At 33.7% G+C, this 19,644-nt stretch overlaps 1 protein-coding gene across 1 annotated transcript in view; it reads right to left on the reverse strand.

The window, feature by feature from the left end:
- LOC124359337 (proteoglycan 4-like) overlaps positions 1–19,644 on the reverse strand; it is a 51,577-nt gene that overhangs the window by 12,541 nt on the left and 19,392 nt on the right. The window contains exons 2-5 of the mRNA XM_046812003.1: positions 15,049–15,113; positions 3,423–3,649; positions 2,553–2,640; positions 991–1,095 (exon numbers count right to left, since the gene is read on the reverse strand). Coding sequence (XP_046667959.1) covers positions 991–1,095; positions 2,553–2,640; positions 3,423–3,649; positions 15,049–15,112 — 484 coding nt within the window. The 5' untranslated portion in view covers position 15,113. The remainder of the gene's footprint in view (positions 1–990; positions 1,096–2,552; positions 2,641–3,422; positions 3,650–15,048; positions 15,114–19,644) is intronic.

Raw genomic sequence — 19,644 nt, forward strand, 5'->3', positions numbered from 1 at the left:
ATATCACTGATTGGCAATACAAAAGATTGCTGACGATGCATATTTTATATGGATCAGTTTAAGACATAATCCACAGTGAGTTGGATGGATTCTGCATCAGGATAATCTCCCTGCTTATTGAGAGAAAGTAACACAAGACAACATAAAGGATCTAATCATTAACATCAAACCCTGTCCACTGTACTATCTAGTTTTTGCACCATGTGACTCCCACAAGTGAAAAGGGACCTTCAGGGACACACTTTTCAGTGAGTGAGTTAAGCTCTTTCGGGTATACTAAACAGACTTTAATAGAAGAGCTTTAGTGAATGTTTTGAAAAGTTGGTAGAGAGAATGGGAATCATTATATAACATCACAAGTAGAGTTTGTTGAAGTTTGTGATAGAATCACAAAAAAGAATGAACATGTTATTTGAGTTACTGCCATAGTCCCATTATTTTTTATACAGCCTTGTATAACTCTATTTAATATATACCTTTAATTATACCTCTCAAGTCAACTATGCATACTTTAGTACACATTCCATACATTTTAATTAAATAATTGAAACTGTCCTTAAAACTACTGTAGCTACTTAAAAGTCTGTGTAAAGTACACACTTTAGATATATCTATAATCCTTAATTATATATCATAATTACTCATAAGTCTGTTAAGTACATCATGAGGAGAAACTTAAGGGATTTTGCCAGAAAAATTTATTTTATAACTGAACATCCAAAACAAAAGCCAATATTTAATATGAAGACAAGTTCAAGAAACTATACTACACCAATATACTTTTCACTCTGCCCACAAAGGCAATCTTCTAACATACTTTCAAGTGAGTAAGCCTCATTCCAGAAAGTTTAAAAGCAATGTTTAGAGTTGGAGAGAATGGTTAGGTACATTCCTCTAATGTATCTCAGATGAGTGAGCATAAGGGCAGTAAAACCAAAGCAATAAAGAACAGGAGGTAATAAAGACCACAGAGTCCAGTCAAGGTCTTACCGTCTGCAAATCCTGTTTTCTGAGCAGTGTGAAGGTCGTCGAGCAGAGAGTCGAGTTCGGTGATGTTCTGCCGCATGCGGGCATCTGCCACTGGCAAACTGGCATCTGGAAGATCAACCAATAAACATTTTTACAACCCAAAATACTAGCACACACTTTACTATAAGATTTTATAGCCTTTTTTTGTGCTATCTGTGCTGCTTCTTTATAGCCTATTTTTTTAACCATTACAAGTTAAAGCCATTTCTTACTCCCGACAACTTTATGATGACAAAAAGAAATTTAATTATCTTTAGACATCACTGGAATATCTTTTTAGCTTAAATCTTTGAAACTTTCAATGCTTCAGACTTTTAACTTTTGATCCTTGCAATTCACTGTTGACATTATTGTGTCAATAATTTAGTTAAAATAAATAGATCCAAAAATTTCACAAATCATTCAAAATCATTATTATCATAGAAATCACATTGACTTTTAAACTTATTTCCAGTATTCTTAATGACATATCAGTCAAAACATGCAAAATATATAGTAATAGTGTAAAATAGTACATTGTAACATAATATTATTTTATAGTAATTATATGTAGACTATTAATATCAATACCTAAACTAATACAAGATTCAGTTCTTTTTGTTTTTGTGTTTTTTTTTTTATTCAAAGGTCTAAAAGTGGCTATATACAACATTTTGAAGTCTTAAATTTTCAGCATTTTCTGGGAATGGATGTCTGGACCTCTGCTCTGGGCAGTGGGCCAAACCAAATTTCTAGACTCCTCCTGTACTACGCTACTACAGATTTTCCCATTTCCCATTCTATTCTGTTTTTATAATTTGTTCCGATTTAGATCATCATACATTTACTGCATTCAATATAAGACATCAGAAGTCACTGAAGGACAACCAACTTTAATACACCCTTTAATCATCAAACAACCTCCTAAGGGTTGTTGCTCAAGATGAAAATTTATATTCAGGAGATTGAAGCCAATCTAGGTTACACAATATTTTAGTTTACATTGTTTATAACAAAAAAAACTAACAGTTTTGTCAAAATATAACTTTTGTAAACAAAATACGATTTGTGTAAAATTTCCCATTGCATGTATTTGGTGTAAAACTATATTTCCTTGTTGTCCTTAATCTAATACATGAAAATTCTCTTGTATAGATGTACTTGTATATCCACTCTTTACCTAAACTAAAATACATACAAATCCATAGATAATATACACCTTATTAATTTTGAAATGTTTTGAATATTTGGCATGTTAAAATGGTGAAAATTAGTTGATATGATTGTAACTATGTTAATCTATGATGCTAATACATTGTTTTCATCTAAGAGTAAAGGAAATACACACAACTTGTCTTATAAGTTATAAATCTTTATTATTGGAGAAATTATTTTCCATTTTATTTAGTTCAATCTTCTTTTCAATTTATCACACAGATATTTTCTTAACTAATTTATTTTTGGATATTGATTCACTAACAGTGCCATTATAAAATATCAGATTGAAGTTTTAGAGTTACTTAGATCAAGGTTACTAAAATTACCTTGAAGGGATGAGCCAGATGTGGATGAAGTATTGTACTGGTACTGGACTGTTTTGTAGGCTACGTTACGTCCAGGTTGTACATCATGCTATCAACATAACAATAAACTTTGTAGAAACACTTAGTGCCAATTACAGATATACCATAAAACAGAGTATTTACTATCAGTTATCTAATACAATTAATAGAACCTCACAACTGAATGGAAAATGGAACAGTTATTACTGATGGAGTGCTATTAATTTTATTCTAATAGACAACAGAAATTAATTTTATAAACATGTGGGGAAAGTAGTTTCTTTTGGTTTGAGATTATAGTTCTGTCATGTTCTGTGTCAACACAGATTGATTTGAATGAGTTAGTTACTGATAAATTAATTGCAGCACGGCATAATTAATTATTCAAACCAAGGAATTTATTTGCTTTGATAATTTTACACTGGGTGAGCATTTTTCCCTAATCAAAAATCAAAACTCATTGGATTGAAGTTGTTCTGTTCGCAGCATCCGGTTAATTATTTATATTTGGTGGAAATCCCCTTTAAATATTAATTTTATTCTAAAAATTATATAGTAATAAAATTTCTAGATCAAAACTGAATATCTACTGAACTATTTCAAATGTAATCAAGTTGAATAAAACCAAAAGTTTGGTTCTTGTAATACAATTTTGAAAAACTTTTATCAGGATTACAAACTTTAAAAAATTGATTACCTGACATCAGGGTTGATCGTATTTTCATCGGATTTATTCAGGAGTAACATTAATACTGATCAATGACTTTCATGAGTGAAATTTTACTGGACTACTTTTCTTGCTCCAGACAGTTACATCGTGGAGTTTGGAAACTTAGACCTCTATGAACTCACCATAATGGCGAGATCACGGTGTGGTAGCTCTTGTAAAACTGTTGTGCTGTTGGAGGGGTTGAGGTACTCTATCTGGTATTCAGAGGTCTTGGCGGTGGGGTGGCCATCGGTCTCTGTGGTGACGGTGCGAGTCACCTGGCGGTAACCTGTCACTGGCCCATTCACAGAGTGACCCAACGAGGACCCAGGTCGTGACACGCTGGTCTGTAGTTCCTCCAGCAGTGCATCTGTCCAAACATTGATTTGTTCATTAGTTTGTATTTTAGTACAGATACACGTATATTAATTTTCATTACCAGAACCACAAATGGAAACATTTAGGAAAAGAAACTATGAGACGGGTGAGAGAAGTACCTCGTGGTGGAATAATCAAATGTTAAGAAATTGGAAGATAATTTGTATAGACAAATCTTTCCTAATTTTTCAAGAAAAATATCCAAATTTAAATAAAATACCTATATTTCTGCCGGTGCTGGAGAGTTCCAAAGATATCTGGTTTTTGTTAGTTTGATACATAATATTGAGTGATAGGAATCATTCAAATGAGATAATCAAATTTTGGTTACAGTTATTCACAAGATATAGAGAATGAGTGTTTTTTCCATTTATTAGTTTGGAATATTTTGTTCTGATTATCTTATAGTTTAAGGTTATTGGCACTGAGAATACTGGGTATTAACAAACCACAAGGATTCTGAAATTCTACATCCCTAGAATAGAATTCCTACCAGTAATTTCATAAAAGTACTGCAATAAAAACACTTTTTAAATCTTTAAATAAAGTTAATAATAAAACAAGTGAGGTGAGACAAGTACGAGACAAATTCTCGTATTTGCCTTTCATCACATATCCAAAAGTTGTCTCAGAACAACTCCAAAAGTGATAAATGATTGTATGACTGTTTATGTAAATAGACCATTTTATAAACACAAGGTTTTTAAATTTCCACTTCTTTATTCATAAACTTTTCTATTTTATTTTTTTTATTTGAAAATCCCAATTATAGAAAACATTTATGCTCTGTAAAACTTGCAGATGTATTAATCTATATTCAATTTTAGATTTGATTCCAAGTAAAATTGAAATCTTGATAAGAACCAAAAAGATGGTTTCATTTTAATTTGGCAGATAGAAAAACTGTGATATATATATATCACAATATATATATATATATATATATATATATATATATCTATATATATATATATATATATATATATACATATTGTGATTGATATATATATATAATTATTTGCACTGTCAAAATCCTATAAACATCCTAATGGTCCTTTTTATTACATTTATATTTTTGTGTCGATATAAGCAAACAATAAAGATTATAATATCATCATGAACTTTTATATTTTGTACTTTTATTTCATTCTTAATTAAAGTAAAATGTTATTTTATTACATGTAGACGATAACTAAAGACAGTTTTACTGAGAATGCATAAAACCAAAATAAGAAAAAATAATAGTTGGATTTTACAATCATATTGATGTAAACTGAAGAAACAAGTAGCGGTATATAGTCTCTAATGTGAGAAAGTCCATGAAAGTGTTGAAATGTCACTAAAGGTAAAGGTCAGAGCAGAGTAAAGTAGCTGTAACACCGCGCCGGTTAACTTATACAGGTGAAAAGCTTGTCAACGTGTGTTGCATTTAGCGGAACATAAAAATTGAAGGAACTTCAAACATCCGTGATTCACCAATGCACGGTCAGGTGGTTCCAACGGATGAGAATACCGTTTGTAACTTGGTTTGTTTGTAATGGTGATTTAATATTATAATTAATTAAACACTTTTATATAGTACTAAATACGTTGTATGTCATACATTATTTCGTACCTTAGAACACTTTCAACATGGTTAATTTGAAAAAGGGGTATTAATGGAGAATATATTTTTTCAGAAAAAAGCATATAGTAATTACTTTACAACTAAAACTAGATATCCTTTGTTGCTAAAATGTACCCTAATTTACTAAACATGCTTTGTAGAATTGTTCTTGTAACATTAGACGTGTAAAGACGAATGCAGCGGAAGCAAATTCAAGGTGTATACGATTTGCTATTTGCTACAAATTTATAAATTGCACTACATCATTGACTCAGTTATAAATATAAATATTTGATTATTTTTTCTGTAATAATGAGAATGATAATTAATCAGTCAGGGTTGTAAATATGGATTATTGAGAAAATAACTTATTTTTAGTTTCCTTTATTGATATTCAAAATTAAAAGCATAATTGCGTATTGAACTTTATGTTTGAACTTAGGTTAGAATACAGTAAATTTGCGACATTATTATTTTAAAATCAATAAAAGGAGGACTTAGCATATTTCAGTTACGAATTGAACAATACATTCGAAAATAGTTATAACTAGAAATTAAAATATCCTTGTTAGAGGATTGTATTTTATCAAACAGTTTTGGGGAAGGAGGGCATCCTGTGGCTCCTGAATATGTTGCTATATCACGCATAAACCGGTAGTGTGATATTCTTTATCAACTTTTGATTTCACTTAACTTTCTACTTTTCAATTTTTAGAAGAACGGGGAAGGAAAGAAGGTTTTATTACGCAGGAGCTTACCGGAATACAATAGATTAGTGATACTATGGAAAGGTATAATATTTTGTTATGGATGTAGTCTATTGTAAGATTGAATCATAATTGTAAAATATCCAAAGGCAAATGAAAGAAGCAAATTTTTATACTTCTTTCAGTTTGGTGCCCTTACCGAAATGGCACAGGTTTGCACGGTTGATCCGACCCTGTATATTGTTAAGAATAATAATGATTAAATATACGAATCTGAGTCCATATAAATATGGTTGGACAGTTCAATATTTGATATATAAATAAATATATTAGTGTAAATATGTATTTTTGTGAAATAAAACTCTTTTCCTTCCTCCCATTTATAAATTAGCTTTATCTCTGCCTTAAAATTGGAAATAAACTGTAGAAGCTAGACTAGGGTCACTGCAAAAATGTATTTACATAAACTTGCGTTACAAACATTCATGTATACACTACGCTCAGCGTCGCGTCGGCTGCTGATATGGTTCTTAAATATAAAAAGTAGAACAAAGGTGTAAAAATAGTCAATACAATTAAAAATTGTTAACATATTGTATGATGAACATTGCCTTCTATCCTCAGTACTGTAGATGTAAATGTTGCCATATCAGATACAATGGCTCGCAAGCCCCAAGAGTAGCGTTGGGTATTTTAGGTGAAGAAATGCTAATTCATGGTGAAGGTAAAAATGTGCCTCGCCAACAAAGGCGGAATCGAGACAGCTGTGTGCTTTCTGACTGGACAAACCAACACTAGGGCTTGGCTGCGCCGACTGCCGATGTCGACCTTAACACACTTCTCAAGTTTTGGCACTAGTGCAGCCACAGCTCGCTGGTTCGCTCTTCTTCGTCAGCTCATTAGTCATAGCGCCTCGCCTAGTGTCGTAAAACGACCTCGGCAGCAGGGTCGTCTGGACTGTGGCTTCTTTTGAGTGGACAAATCCTCAAGAACACTCTGTTTGGAAAAACACAACTCGCCACCATTTGAGACAGACCTTGCGGTTGATTATGATTCCTAACACTTGCAGTGTCAGCCACTTAGTCCTAATTAATACTAAAATAGTTACTGATTTGCATCGAGAAGGTCCTTGAGCAAAATGGATTGAAACAGATTTAAACAACAATGGTGTATAGAAATAATAAAATCTACTGAAAAAGATTGAGTTAAAATTCTAATACGTGATGTGTAAACAGCGGAAAAAAATTTTGCGTCTATTACTTTAAGAGATTACACTACGACCAAATACTGAGATATAATACTTTTAACATACAACACTCCGACCGAATAATGAGGTATAATACTTTTGACAGATTACACTCCCATCAAATACTTAGGTACTTAAGCCCCGACCAAATGCCGAGTTTTGACGTTTCATAAAGTGAAATTTCAGAAAATTCAGGACACCTTCGACGATAATGACTCCCTGATTCCAAAAGTAACTAAATCAGGCAAAACTTGGTGCGGAAACATTATGCACACATGCCTGGGATAAATTCATTATGTACCCAATTTTATCGGATAAATGGTCTAAATATAGCAGCTTTTCGCATATGCAGATTTTTGTCTCAGATAGGTTATAACACAGTATGTAGTAAAAGTAAACAGTGTTATAAATTCCTTTGCTTAATTAAAAAAACTGTTTTCTTGTCAGTTTTATACAAATTAAGGTTTTAAAATGGAAGCAATTCAAGTGAACAAGATTACTGTAAGAATTTCTATATGTTTATAATCAAACTTGGAACTATTGTATTTATTAAACCTTGAGCAAGTTTGTAAGCTAAAACTAAATAAAACGTTTCAGAATAAAGGCTAATAATAATATTTTTAGAGTGTCATTTAGTTCTATCAAAATATAGATTCTTTAACTAATTTATAGAAATTTATATTGTTTTACACTCATACATAAATTGCATATAATTTGTTACCCCATAAAAACTTAAAATACAGTGTTTAAAACCATACAGTTTTAGCAGCAACTTATGTGGCATTAACTACTTAAATATCTTGTAAGGTTTTCCTATGTGGAAGTTTCCGAATTGGGGAAAATCTTGTACCATAATACCATCCCAGCCTGTATCCTCATGACTGTAATGTTGTACAGATTGGCCTTTAAAACTATTAATGTATGGTCAGTTTGATATTTTAAGATGTAATCCACATATGAAATTTACTTTTCTTTTACGAGAAGATGTCCTATTATTTAAACACTAAATGAAATTTTAGACTTGGTGTAACCTTCGAATGTTATGGGTTGACGGCAGCGGCAGTTGCAGAACCCTAAACTTGGACGTTTCATTCATACTACGGAGGTCTCAACAAGGTTTTATAGATTTATAATTATAATAAATCTATAATTCCACCAGTTACGCCTACTACAGTTTACTAGCGTAGGCCGTTTTCTTTATAAAATACGCTTCGAATAAAGTTTCTACTATTTTCCAATATTTTGCCTTACAGCAGCCTTTGGTCAAGAGCCTTTGACCACAGCAGAAGTCACAGCGGTTCTATCTGTTTCTATAACTAATAAGTATGACAAAAATTTTAATTTTGAAAAATAATTTTATTTAAAAAACAATTTTGAAAACCCTGACCGCTCTCGTGGTAAAGGCACTACTAATAGGCAAGGCGATGGTGACGAAATCTTGCTTTCTCTATGACAGAGAGTGAGAGGTATTTGGGTGAGTGAGAGAATGAAGTGTCCGGCCTTGTATTATTCGAGTATAGGAATATACAGTTACGTAAGCGCATGCTTTCCTTACTCGGATGACGAACGGTGTAAGCTTCCCATATTTGGATGATAAATTATGTAAACAAGGAAATGATACGTGACGTTGTAGTCTATTAACCTGTAAAAGACTGTAGCCACCAATTCGATTATTTTCTTTGTATATTTAACTTCATTTTTATATTTCCTGCAACGTACATTTGTATGAAATGAAAAATGTCTTTATTTACAGAGGCGAATTTAGTCCTCTCTACCACTTAACCTCCATGTATGTGTAGTTTGATAAATTATCAGTTTAATTATTAGACGAAATTTTGCATGAAACTTCATTTCTATACAGATAATATCAAGTTCGATATGGTGAATGCCACTCCATATGATGTTGTTAAGCATTAGTGAAAAGTTTTACGATGGGTAACCAACGATAATTCAAAAATAAATAAATTTGTATAATACTGAGTGAAATCATATGACACCTTTACATGTTACGTAATAACACTTGTAGCATAGTTAAATGAGCAATAGGCTTGAAGTTTAGCATGCAACCTTAGCGAAGTCTGTTACACGACACGTAACGTGGCGTACCTTGTTCTCAGAATGCATAACATACTACAATTAATTGGAATTTAACCTATGTTCGTTGTTTTCTTTTAAAATCGTTGGTTTCACAATGCTATGAATATCCATAGCAACAAATCGCTTTTTTAAACTTTATAAGTGTATTTTAGTGGATATTGACAGTTAATTAATTTATCTGTTAAGTGTTTAAAAATATTCTCAATCTAATATTTCACTATGACACTTGCGTTGTTATTAGTCTCTTATTCTGTTTGTTTTGTAAGCATATTTCGCTAGTGTTACGCTGCATGTGATCAATGGTAGTTACTATATCTGGCTGTAGGACGACCCTATGACTGTGCTTTTTTTATTCTTGCTTTTTAAATTATTTTATTCCCACGAAGATTATCTACTAGTAACGTCCACAATAGCAATTTTCGTAGTACTATATCCGGAAATGGAGGGACAGCCAAGACATTTCCCTAGGGGACGTCGAACTGGCTAAGGCTCACAACCCTGTATACGATATTTTTGTCATCTCAGAGACCTTCCTGAGAAGAAGGTCTCTGAGGCCTAAACGGTTTCTCTCAGGCGACTGTGATTTCTTTTACAGTTTGCGTAATTTTTATCCAGCGCCAGAAACAAGAGTTATTTGTTAACCGTTTTATAATGGTATTTTGATGTGGTCCACAGTTTAAAACCGTGGACTTGTTTTACTTGAGAGATTACGGATATCTGTCATCGTTAACAGAAACTCATTTAACTATGTCAAATATCACTTCAAATAATCAATCGTCAATTATGAATTTTAGCTCAATTTTACTTTCATACATATGGTCGTTTCAACTTACAGCGTATAAATCTATCATATCAGAAATCACGACTTCCATGTAATTCCCATAACGAATTCTTCTGTATATGTTTACAAGGGCGCTCATCGGCGAATTTTGTAAACACAGCCTAAGTCTGCAGCGACTGGCACCATACTAATGTGGAGGTGGTATTCTGTTACCAGCTATTCCTGGCTGGGGGTCGGGTCCATTGTAAACAGGAGAGGTGCCAAAACACACTAGTTCTGTGCATTTGTGCCGGTCACTGTTGTGTACCAGCGTCACGGTTAAAACCGGTGCCGAGTGTGGTGGCTCGTGCGGGAATTGACTCATGCACATTACGCGAAAATGACATCACTTTCGCTTGAACTGTTACCATAAGGCCATAAAAATATCTTTTATTTTTGACTGAAGTGTTAAAGGTCTTTAAAATAATTATGATATATTTCTGTTTCTGCTATACTAAAACAATGTTGAGTGTTGTCCTTTTATGGACACCAGAAACCCTTATAACATTTTATTATTTTACTCGAGTTAGGGTTTTGTGAAATGTTATAACGCTCACTACGTATAAGAGTAAAATACGCTTCAAAAATTTTACGTTTCTAAATTTGAGTAAAAATTCTAGAAAGTAACACCATTATAAAAATACGGTAATTTTAAAATTGCTCTTATAAGGCAAAATTCAACAATGAAGAAGTGCTCAAACTTAAGTGCCTTACATGTTCATTTAAGGGTTACTAAGTATATTAAATGTATAAAAGTTTCGGAATTTCGAATTGATAATTTTGTAAGGTATTGTAATATTTTTCATTTAAAAATATAATTTGTAATTTCCGTGCATAAAATAATATAATACCTATTGCTAATTCACTTTTAGAAATTTTAATGAATATTTAGGGCTTTTGTCGAAGGGAGTGAAGACTCCATATTCCCCATCTGCCAACCCTTTGACCTTTCCCTTGTTTTCAAGCATACTTGAGTTCGTTCGACAGTTTCTGGACAAGAAACCATTAGCAATATACAACTATTGGTTCTACTGTTTATACACTTTATGATTTTGGTCTATATAAATAATAATTTTGAAAATGGCTGCCAAATATATGTTCTACATTTTGAATAATCAATAAATTTTGAAATTACAGATGGAAAATTTACAGTATGATCACGTAATATGTGAAATTCCAAAGAATTATATGTACCGATTAACTTTCAGTTCCTTAAGATAAATGTTTTTTTCTCTCTCAATCATTAGGCAGATTACATGTGTTTACGTACCAAGAAGAAACGTTTTGAAAGAATAGACACATTTTGAGTAATTTGTTTTACAAATAATGTTGTTATGTTGGGAAGAGTTGTTCAAAACAAATGTTGAGTTTAGTTCTATTTCACCTTCCGCCGCTTCTAAAATCTGACACTATTACAGAATTGACTCCTGAAATCTGGAGTCTATGTCTGAGGAGATACAAAACCAGTCGGTGAAGATGAAGTTCAAAACGAACTATTAGCATAGTTTCGACATCAGAGCCCATAAACTACAAAAAGAGATATATCTGGTTTTCCAGCAGCCATGAAGGGTAATACAGTGAGAAGGTATTCCCACTTGCACATCAGGTGGACAATTATTACCGTTTGAATAGTGATAAATTATTTATTTTTGTTTAACTACTACAAACAATGAACAACCATCACGTTGTTGAAGGACGATTATAGACACACAACAATGGTACCCAATTTTTTAAGATGAGTTTGTTAGTCTGTTGAACTTGAATGCGACTTTTAATACCTTTTGAAGATCTTTGAATTCGTTTGCTCGTCCGTGGCTTCTGGATGGGAACATACATTACAGACGGTGACATCACAAAAACCATGAACGCAACCCCTATAGAGCGTTCCTTCTGATTTATAGAGTCCTAATCGCCTTAAAGAGGTCGGTGGTAAGCCCTACAAAAAAGGGATCTATATAGATTTGTTTCCGGCATTGGACCAGTCACCAGAGAACCTGGCTACCAGGACCCTTAAGGGTCCAAACTGAATTGAATTGAATATTTAGTGTCGTACCGTCCCTTTCAATAATTAATTGCACATTGTCCACATCCTCATCGCCTTATCAAACAAGTCAATTGATATGAGCTGAAGTCAAAGATAAGCGCGATAAAAGGTCAAGGGGTCGAGTGACCTAGCGTTAAACCCCGTTTTATATTATTTCTGGGTGTACTTTAGAAATGCATCGATAATGATGTGTGTGAAGTCCGCCCATTATGGCATTTGTGTTTATTATATACTAAATACAGATAACACAAAAGCACGAAGGCTCTTAACGTTTGGCAAGATAATGAAGAGACCGACATGTATAAAATACATTATTAGCCAGAATATACTTATTTCTGTAAATTTTATGTTTATTGTATGCGATTTTTGTGCTATTCGTTGTTCTTTTACAGCCATAACGTATAGAAAACTGTATTGTCTGTAATACAATATTGTGTATATTACTGGTTTTTTATATTTACTTTTTTATTTTATTTTTTCCACTGTTTCATTATTTGCTCATTCTGTTCAACTACCATCTCTGCTAATTTATGCTGAGTGACTACAAGTATTTTCAGTAACAGTTAAGCTATAATACATGTAGCTGGATAACTGTGTAGCTCTGGATAATACATGTAGCTAAACTGCTGTACGATAACTGCCTGGCTCTCTATAATACATGTAGCTGGATAACTGTGTAGCTCTGGATAATATATGTAGCTAAACTGCTGTACGATAACTGCCTGGCTCTCTATAATACATGTAGCTGGATAACTGTGTAGCTCTGGATAATACATGTAGCTAAACTGCTGTACGATAACTGCCTGGCTCTCTATAATACATGTAGCTGGATAACTGTGTAGCTCTGGATAATACATGTAGCTAAACTGCTGTACGATAACTGCCTGGCTCTCTATAATACATGTAGCTGGATAACTGTGTAGCTCTGGATAATACATGTAGCTAAACTGCTGTACGATAACTGCCTGGCTCTCTATAATACATGTAGCTGGATAACTGTGTAGCTCTGGATAATACATGTAGCTAAACTGCTGTACGATAACTGCCTGGCTCTCTATAATACATGTAGCTGGATAACTGTGTAGCTCTGGATAATACATGTAGCTAAACTGCTGTACGATAACTGCCTGGCTCTCTATAATACATGTAGCTGGATAACTGTGTAGCTCTGGATAATACATGTAGCTAAACTGCTGTACGATAACTGCCTGGCTCTCTATAATACATGTAGCTGGATAACTGTGTAGCTCTGGATAATACATGTAGCTAAACTGCTGTACGATAACTGCCTGGCTCTCTATAATACATGTAGCTGGATAACTGTGTAGCTCTGGATAATACATGTAGCTAAACTGCTGTACGATAACTGCCTGGCTCTCTATAATACATGTAGCTGGATAACTGTGTAGCTCTGGATAATACATGTAGCTAAACTGCTGTACGATAACTGCCTGGCTCTCTATAATACATGTAGCTGGATAACTGTGTAGCTCTGGATAATACATGTAGCTAAACTGCTGTACGATAACTGCCTGGCTCTCTATAATACATGTAGCTGGATAACTGTGTAGCTCTGGATAATACATGTAGCTAAACTGCTGTACGATAACTGCCTGGCTCTCTATAATACATGTAGCTGGATAACTGTGTAGCTCTGGATAATACATGTAGCTAAACTGCTGTACGATAACTGCCTGGCTCTCTATAATACATGTAGTTAAAGTGATTTTATTTAAATTAGTATTTTACTAATGAAGACAACATAAATATATGCAGTTATACAAAAACAACAACGTTGCGTTATTAATATTAAAATTTATGATAAATTTTATTTATTTAGTTACACTACTGCTGGTCCATGAGTTGAGAGCTCTTTTTCATTGCAAATTACACAATTTCGTTTTTCTTGAAATCAATACTGAACTTCCCTTAGGAAAGGATCGATCGTCTGCCACGCCAGTTTTCATGGAGATCGAATGTGAGGGCATCAACTTAAAACCAACCACGAGAAACGTAAATAAACATTAAATCAGCGTCAGTTAATTATATACAATCTATCTATTTGTCTGACTGTGATATATAATTCTGTGCCTGACGCTCGGTTTTGAGTGTATACAGGACATGTACGGTGCAAATTGACTCTTGATTCCTAGACTAAGAGGGATAATGAGGAATTCAAAAACTTGCAACAACTTTGTTGATGCAACCGAAATAGAGATTTCGTTCGCTTCCAAGTGGATTTGAATGTTAAAAGTAATCAGTTCGATTATAATGTGCAATCTTTGTGGAATATTTCTAATAATGACTATCGTTAGTGTTGTGATTCATGAACTCACAACACTATAGCATTATATTGGTACAACAAACTTGTAGCTTTTCTCAGACCTTCTACATTTCAGAAACCAATATGAAGCAAGGGCTTTGAAGAGTGCTTAAAGATTTTTCACCCACATTATTATTACTGAATAATCACTATTATTTTGAATATACTCTATGGTATGACTGAAATAAAAAATTAAATTAAAACTCAAAATTGTCTAAAATATATTAGTACTATACTAGTACTATATTAGTTCAGATGATACTTGTTCTTTTGCAACGTTAACGTCTTTACCGTTTTCTGCATGATTTTCGACTCTAAATTCTTCCTAACAAAAATAATTATAAGGTATATATTCCAATAACTAGAACCACTAGTAAGTAAAACATTGTATTTTGATTATAAAAAGATGTTTCATGGATTTTAAATTTTGCTTTTAAGTGCTGAAATACCTACTAAAACAACGTTCTCCCAATCTTCCACGGGATTTAAGGTCAAATATTAATTAGCAATCTAACCAAATTCTAGATTATTCCTTATCAGTGACTTACCGAGATTGTTGTCGTGATTGGTAGTGGACATCGTGGTCACGTGATTTTGTCTGACGCTCGCCATCCTGAAACATTAAAGTAATCAGTATATTGTTTACTAGAATTTTGAAGAATCTCTAGATCATGGTGGACATGAGAAATACACCGTTCTTGTTACTCTGCACCCTAAGTGGTAAGTCTTCTGTGGGAGAACTACTGTTCTGTTGAGATCCTCATCAGTCTCATCTAAACTCCTGTTACTAATAATATAGCAAGATAGTATACAAAACTTAATGAATATTGATTTCCTGTAAGCTGGGTAAGCTGTTTGTGTAATAGTAAGTGCTAAGTTGTGTAACTAAGAGGATAGAAGAGTAACAAAGATTGAGAGACACCTAGCATCTAGTTTACTTCCTCTGTCCAACTTCCACATCACTGCAAGATTCACGTAGTAAAATTTAAACTAAAGGGCATCATGGTAAACTAGAGCTTATTTATAGTTTACATAAAATATCTTATCTACGTCGTTAAACAGGGGTTCATCTGAATGCCATTCTTTAGAAATATTTAAAAATTACATTAAATATTTATACAGGGTTTACATAAGTCCTGCACAGGTATAATATTTTCTGAACGATAACAGATAAATCGACAAGATTTGGTACATCAACATTACACCTAAAAATCTACACACAAAAAAGTAAATGAACCAAAAACCGCTATACTCACGGTATCTGTACACTTGTCATTTCATGTGGCATGGTGGACGGATTCAGGGCGGATGGGGTTCACCATTAAGTTACATAAAATTGTACTTATGATTTCAATGGGGTTCCAGTTTCAGACACTAAAACCTACAAATTCAGAGTTAGGTGCTACAGCAATGTGCATTTTTAGCGCCAGACACTATAGCACCTTCAGCATCAGACATTGTAGCAACCTAAATTTTCAGCACTAGACGTTAGAGCAACCTACAACTTCATCGTCAGGCACTAGAACAAATTGCCGTATGACGTTATACGGCTTATCTGCAGCTCCAGGACCGGTTGGTGATGCTTTCGCAAGCGATTATCCCCTATTTACATGTCCTTCGTTGCTTCTTTGTATTTTATGAGGAAATTCACATTTAGATTCTACATTCTAGTATGTCAAAAATTCAAATAATATTCTTCACTTTTTCATTAAGAAATATTTCAACGTTATCTCCTCTTCTTGTTTATAGAATAAAAAATAAAAAAACGAACACAGCAATAATTTTTAAACAGCACAATTACCAATAGCAAATAGTTTTTTTCCCATGGGATAAATAAAACGAATTACTCAACCAACAGCGCGATGAGACGATATACCATTGACAAGACCTATCACAATCACAACACTAGCGAATTCTGATGACTGGATAGTCACTGGTCTCAGCGAGACTGGGCTGTCTGGTTGAACTGATCGAACGAAAACGCACCTTCACTGTGTATTACAATCAGTACCGTTGGTTTTCAATATATTTAAGCACCTTTAATGTGAATAACACACCATTCTGAAACATAAACTTTATCAAAAATACCAAATAGGGATTGTTTAAATCCTAGCATACCTAATCGATTAAAAAGCTAACATCTTTAAATTACGTTATTTTTTGCTTCATCAAAATAAATATAATCGTATACGGTTTCTTCTTAATATGACTCTTTTATCATTTTTACTAACAAGAGTTCTTTTTAACACTAATCAGTCTATATATTTTTTTCAGAAATTAACATTTGAGGATTTAAATATTATATTCCTCTACTGAACAAAGTGGTATAAATAATTTTAACCAACTAAACAGATAATGAGTTATTGGAACAGTGACAATAAACTATACTTTCGTCAAAGTTCCAACGTCCTTAGTCACATTACCTTCATTCAGCCCATCAGAGCCGCGAGGGCCCGCTTTCCACGATGTGGGATGACTGTGTAAATCGATTTATTGAAATAAGTAATTTCTTGTTTACATTAAATCCTTGAACCCCTCTTCCTTCTTACGATGAAAACCCCACCCTCAAGTTCTCAGACAGTGACGACGATGGTCCAGAGTGACGTAGACGCTGCAGCCTCGGCCTACATCACAGCGTGGCGGTACTCCTTATAGGGGATCTGCAGACCGGACCCAAGGTCACGGACCATATTAGGACCTCTGCCCGGCTCCTGGACCCAGCCGCAGCCGCTACGTCACTGCACTCTGACAAGTGTGCTGGCCGAGCATTACAATATTGTGTCTGGCTTGTATCTTGGATCTCGGCAAGGAGAGGGAATCTGCTGCAGCACCAGTACGGATCAACCAGTATTGTCTGTGTTACCGTATACTAATCGTTACGTGTTTTATCTTACCTGGTAACGATATGACAGAGACAAAGAAAATACTTACATCCACTAGTGTACATGATTTTATATTAATATGAAAACTGACTGATTTTCTGCGAGGAAATGCGTGGGGAGAACAAAATCTAATGCAATGGAATTGTATCATTCTATACACTTATTCTCTTTGTATGTAATAAAAAGACGTCACTTTGTTATTTATGGAGTACCATCATAGTTGCAGCAACACTGATGACAACGCTCGTTTTAAGCATTCTAGGAGATAAACTATGAATTTTAAATGCGCTAATGCTAATATGCTAAAGATGTCTTCATATCACAATTTTTTAGGGTAACCATTTTAGTAATATAAAACAATATCGAAATTTCAATATTCAACACTACACCGTAACAAATGTTTTAAATCAATTTCAGAAAAACTCTTAAGAGTAATAAACAATATAAAAATACGTTAATGGATAAACGAGAACTAATTAGTTTTTTTCAATATTACATAAAATAGATAAATATATCAGTGTATTGCTAAATAACTGGAATTAATGCGACTGACATTAAATCGCTACTTTATACATACCGTTGTGTACATTATCTAAATTAGACGTTTTTTATGAATTTGAATCCATTAGGGTTTTTTTAAAATTCTTATACAACGTCCTGACATTTAAAAGACGATCTTCCACTGATCTATCTTGATTTTTAATACAAATAAATCAATGTCCAGAATCTTTTTATCTCGGGATTGTTTTGCCTCTTGACGCTTCTCAGAGGTGAAGGGTCAATGGACTGTCTAGTGGGGCCGGAAATATACCGGCTACAAGTGCGAGAGGCGAACTCTGACGACATCCGGAAGTATAGCTGATGCACGGACAAGAAGCTGCCGAGCTACTGAGATTCAAGGAATCCGGGCCATCCTCATTCCGAGTATTCCAGCCTCTACCGTCAAAGAGTCGGACTGAAAGCAAGGACGGAGTTTTGACCTTGCACTTGTTGCATTCCTGAGCTGGCATCATCTGGTTCCGGAGTCCTCAACACTTTACCTTTTCTGGTAATGTTGACGTTATGTGAGTTCTTCAGGTAATACTCTCGGAACAATTCAGTTGTCAGTTGGAACAGTTAGTTGTCAATTACACAGAATAATTATTGAACAATTGTTAGAAGTTACAAACAGAAACCTAACGATTTTTACTTCTGGAACTGTAAAATGTATTATAAGGCTATCAATTTCCAAAAAAAGTATCAATTTAAGTAGGTAATAGTTTATACTTGTTAACTTACTTCATGTATACCGAAAAAAGCAGATTTATCAAAATTCAAACTCCAACTTCACATGTTCAACTTTTACTTACAGTGAGGTACGGGAAATATGAGTAAAATAAAATTCTATGGCTTAGAACAAAGATAGCTGAAAACATGCATTATGTTAAGTGAAATACTCTGCAAAATGCATTAAATACAAATAATAAATAAATTGTATTACATTTTAAATATACTTCATTGCTTCTCCCACATATCTCCTCTCAAGCAACACAGCTTATTCAAATCGTTGACAACAAATAAAATAATAAAGTTATGATATTTACTAATTATATATTCATTTCAAGCCACTATACGCAAGGGATAATTTATTTGGCCTTTTTTCATAAGTGGCGGCTGTACTGATGGCCAATTTATGGAAGATGTCCTACGGTTATGATTTATAGATTTTTGAATATTTTTATTTACCATTCAGAAAAATGCAAACTTATTTTACTACATGGCAAAAATATTTTTAAAAAGTATATCCTTTGGACACAACTTCAGACCATGAATGGGAATTGGGAATGAAATAAAGCCACAATATATATCTTAAAAGCCATTCATACTGACGTATATGGAAGTCATCGGGTGACCACACAGATCGCTCGAAGGGTAATTAGCCGGAGACATCTGAGTGGAAGTACATGCGCAGTCGGCTATAACTACTGCAGAAGGCAGTGGGCAGGAAAATAACACTTTTCCTATAAATACGCCGCCATGCAGTTCGAATTGGCACGCTCATGGGCGTCACACATTCCGGTGTGAGTAGGCCTAAATAGGATAGCCTAAGAGCGTTTGGATGAGTTTCGTTCTTTTAGACATCTCTCATGATATTGTGACCGAATATAAGAGCGTAAAATGCCTGAGGTTTAACATTGTTGGTAGGATGTAAAGCAACCAATTTCAGATTTGGAATTTTTAATTTATAGTTTGAAATAACTTTCCTGGATACAGGAAAAGTAG

Source organism: Homalodisca vitripennis, chromosome 4 (genome assembly GCF_021130785.1).
Source record: "Homalodisca vitripennis isolate AUS2020 chromosome 4, UT_GWSS_2.1, whole genome shotgun sequence".
NCBI lineage: Eukaryota > Metazoa > Arthropoda > Insecta > Hemiptera > Cicadellidae > Homalodisca > Homalodisca vitripennis.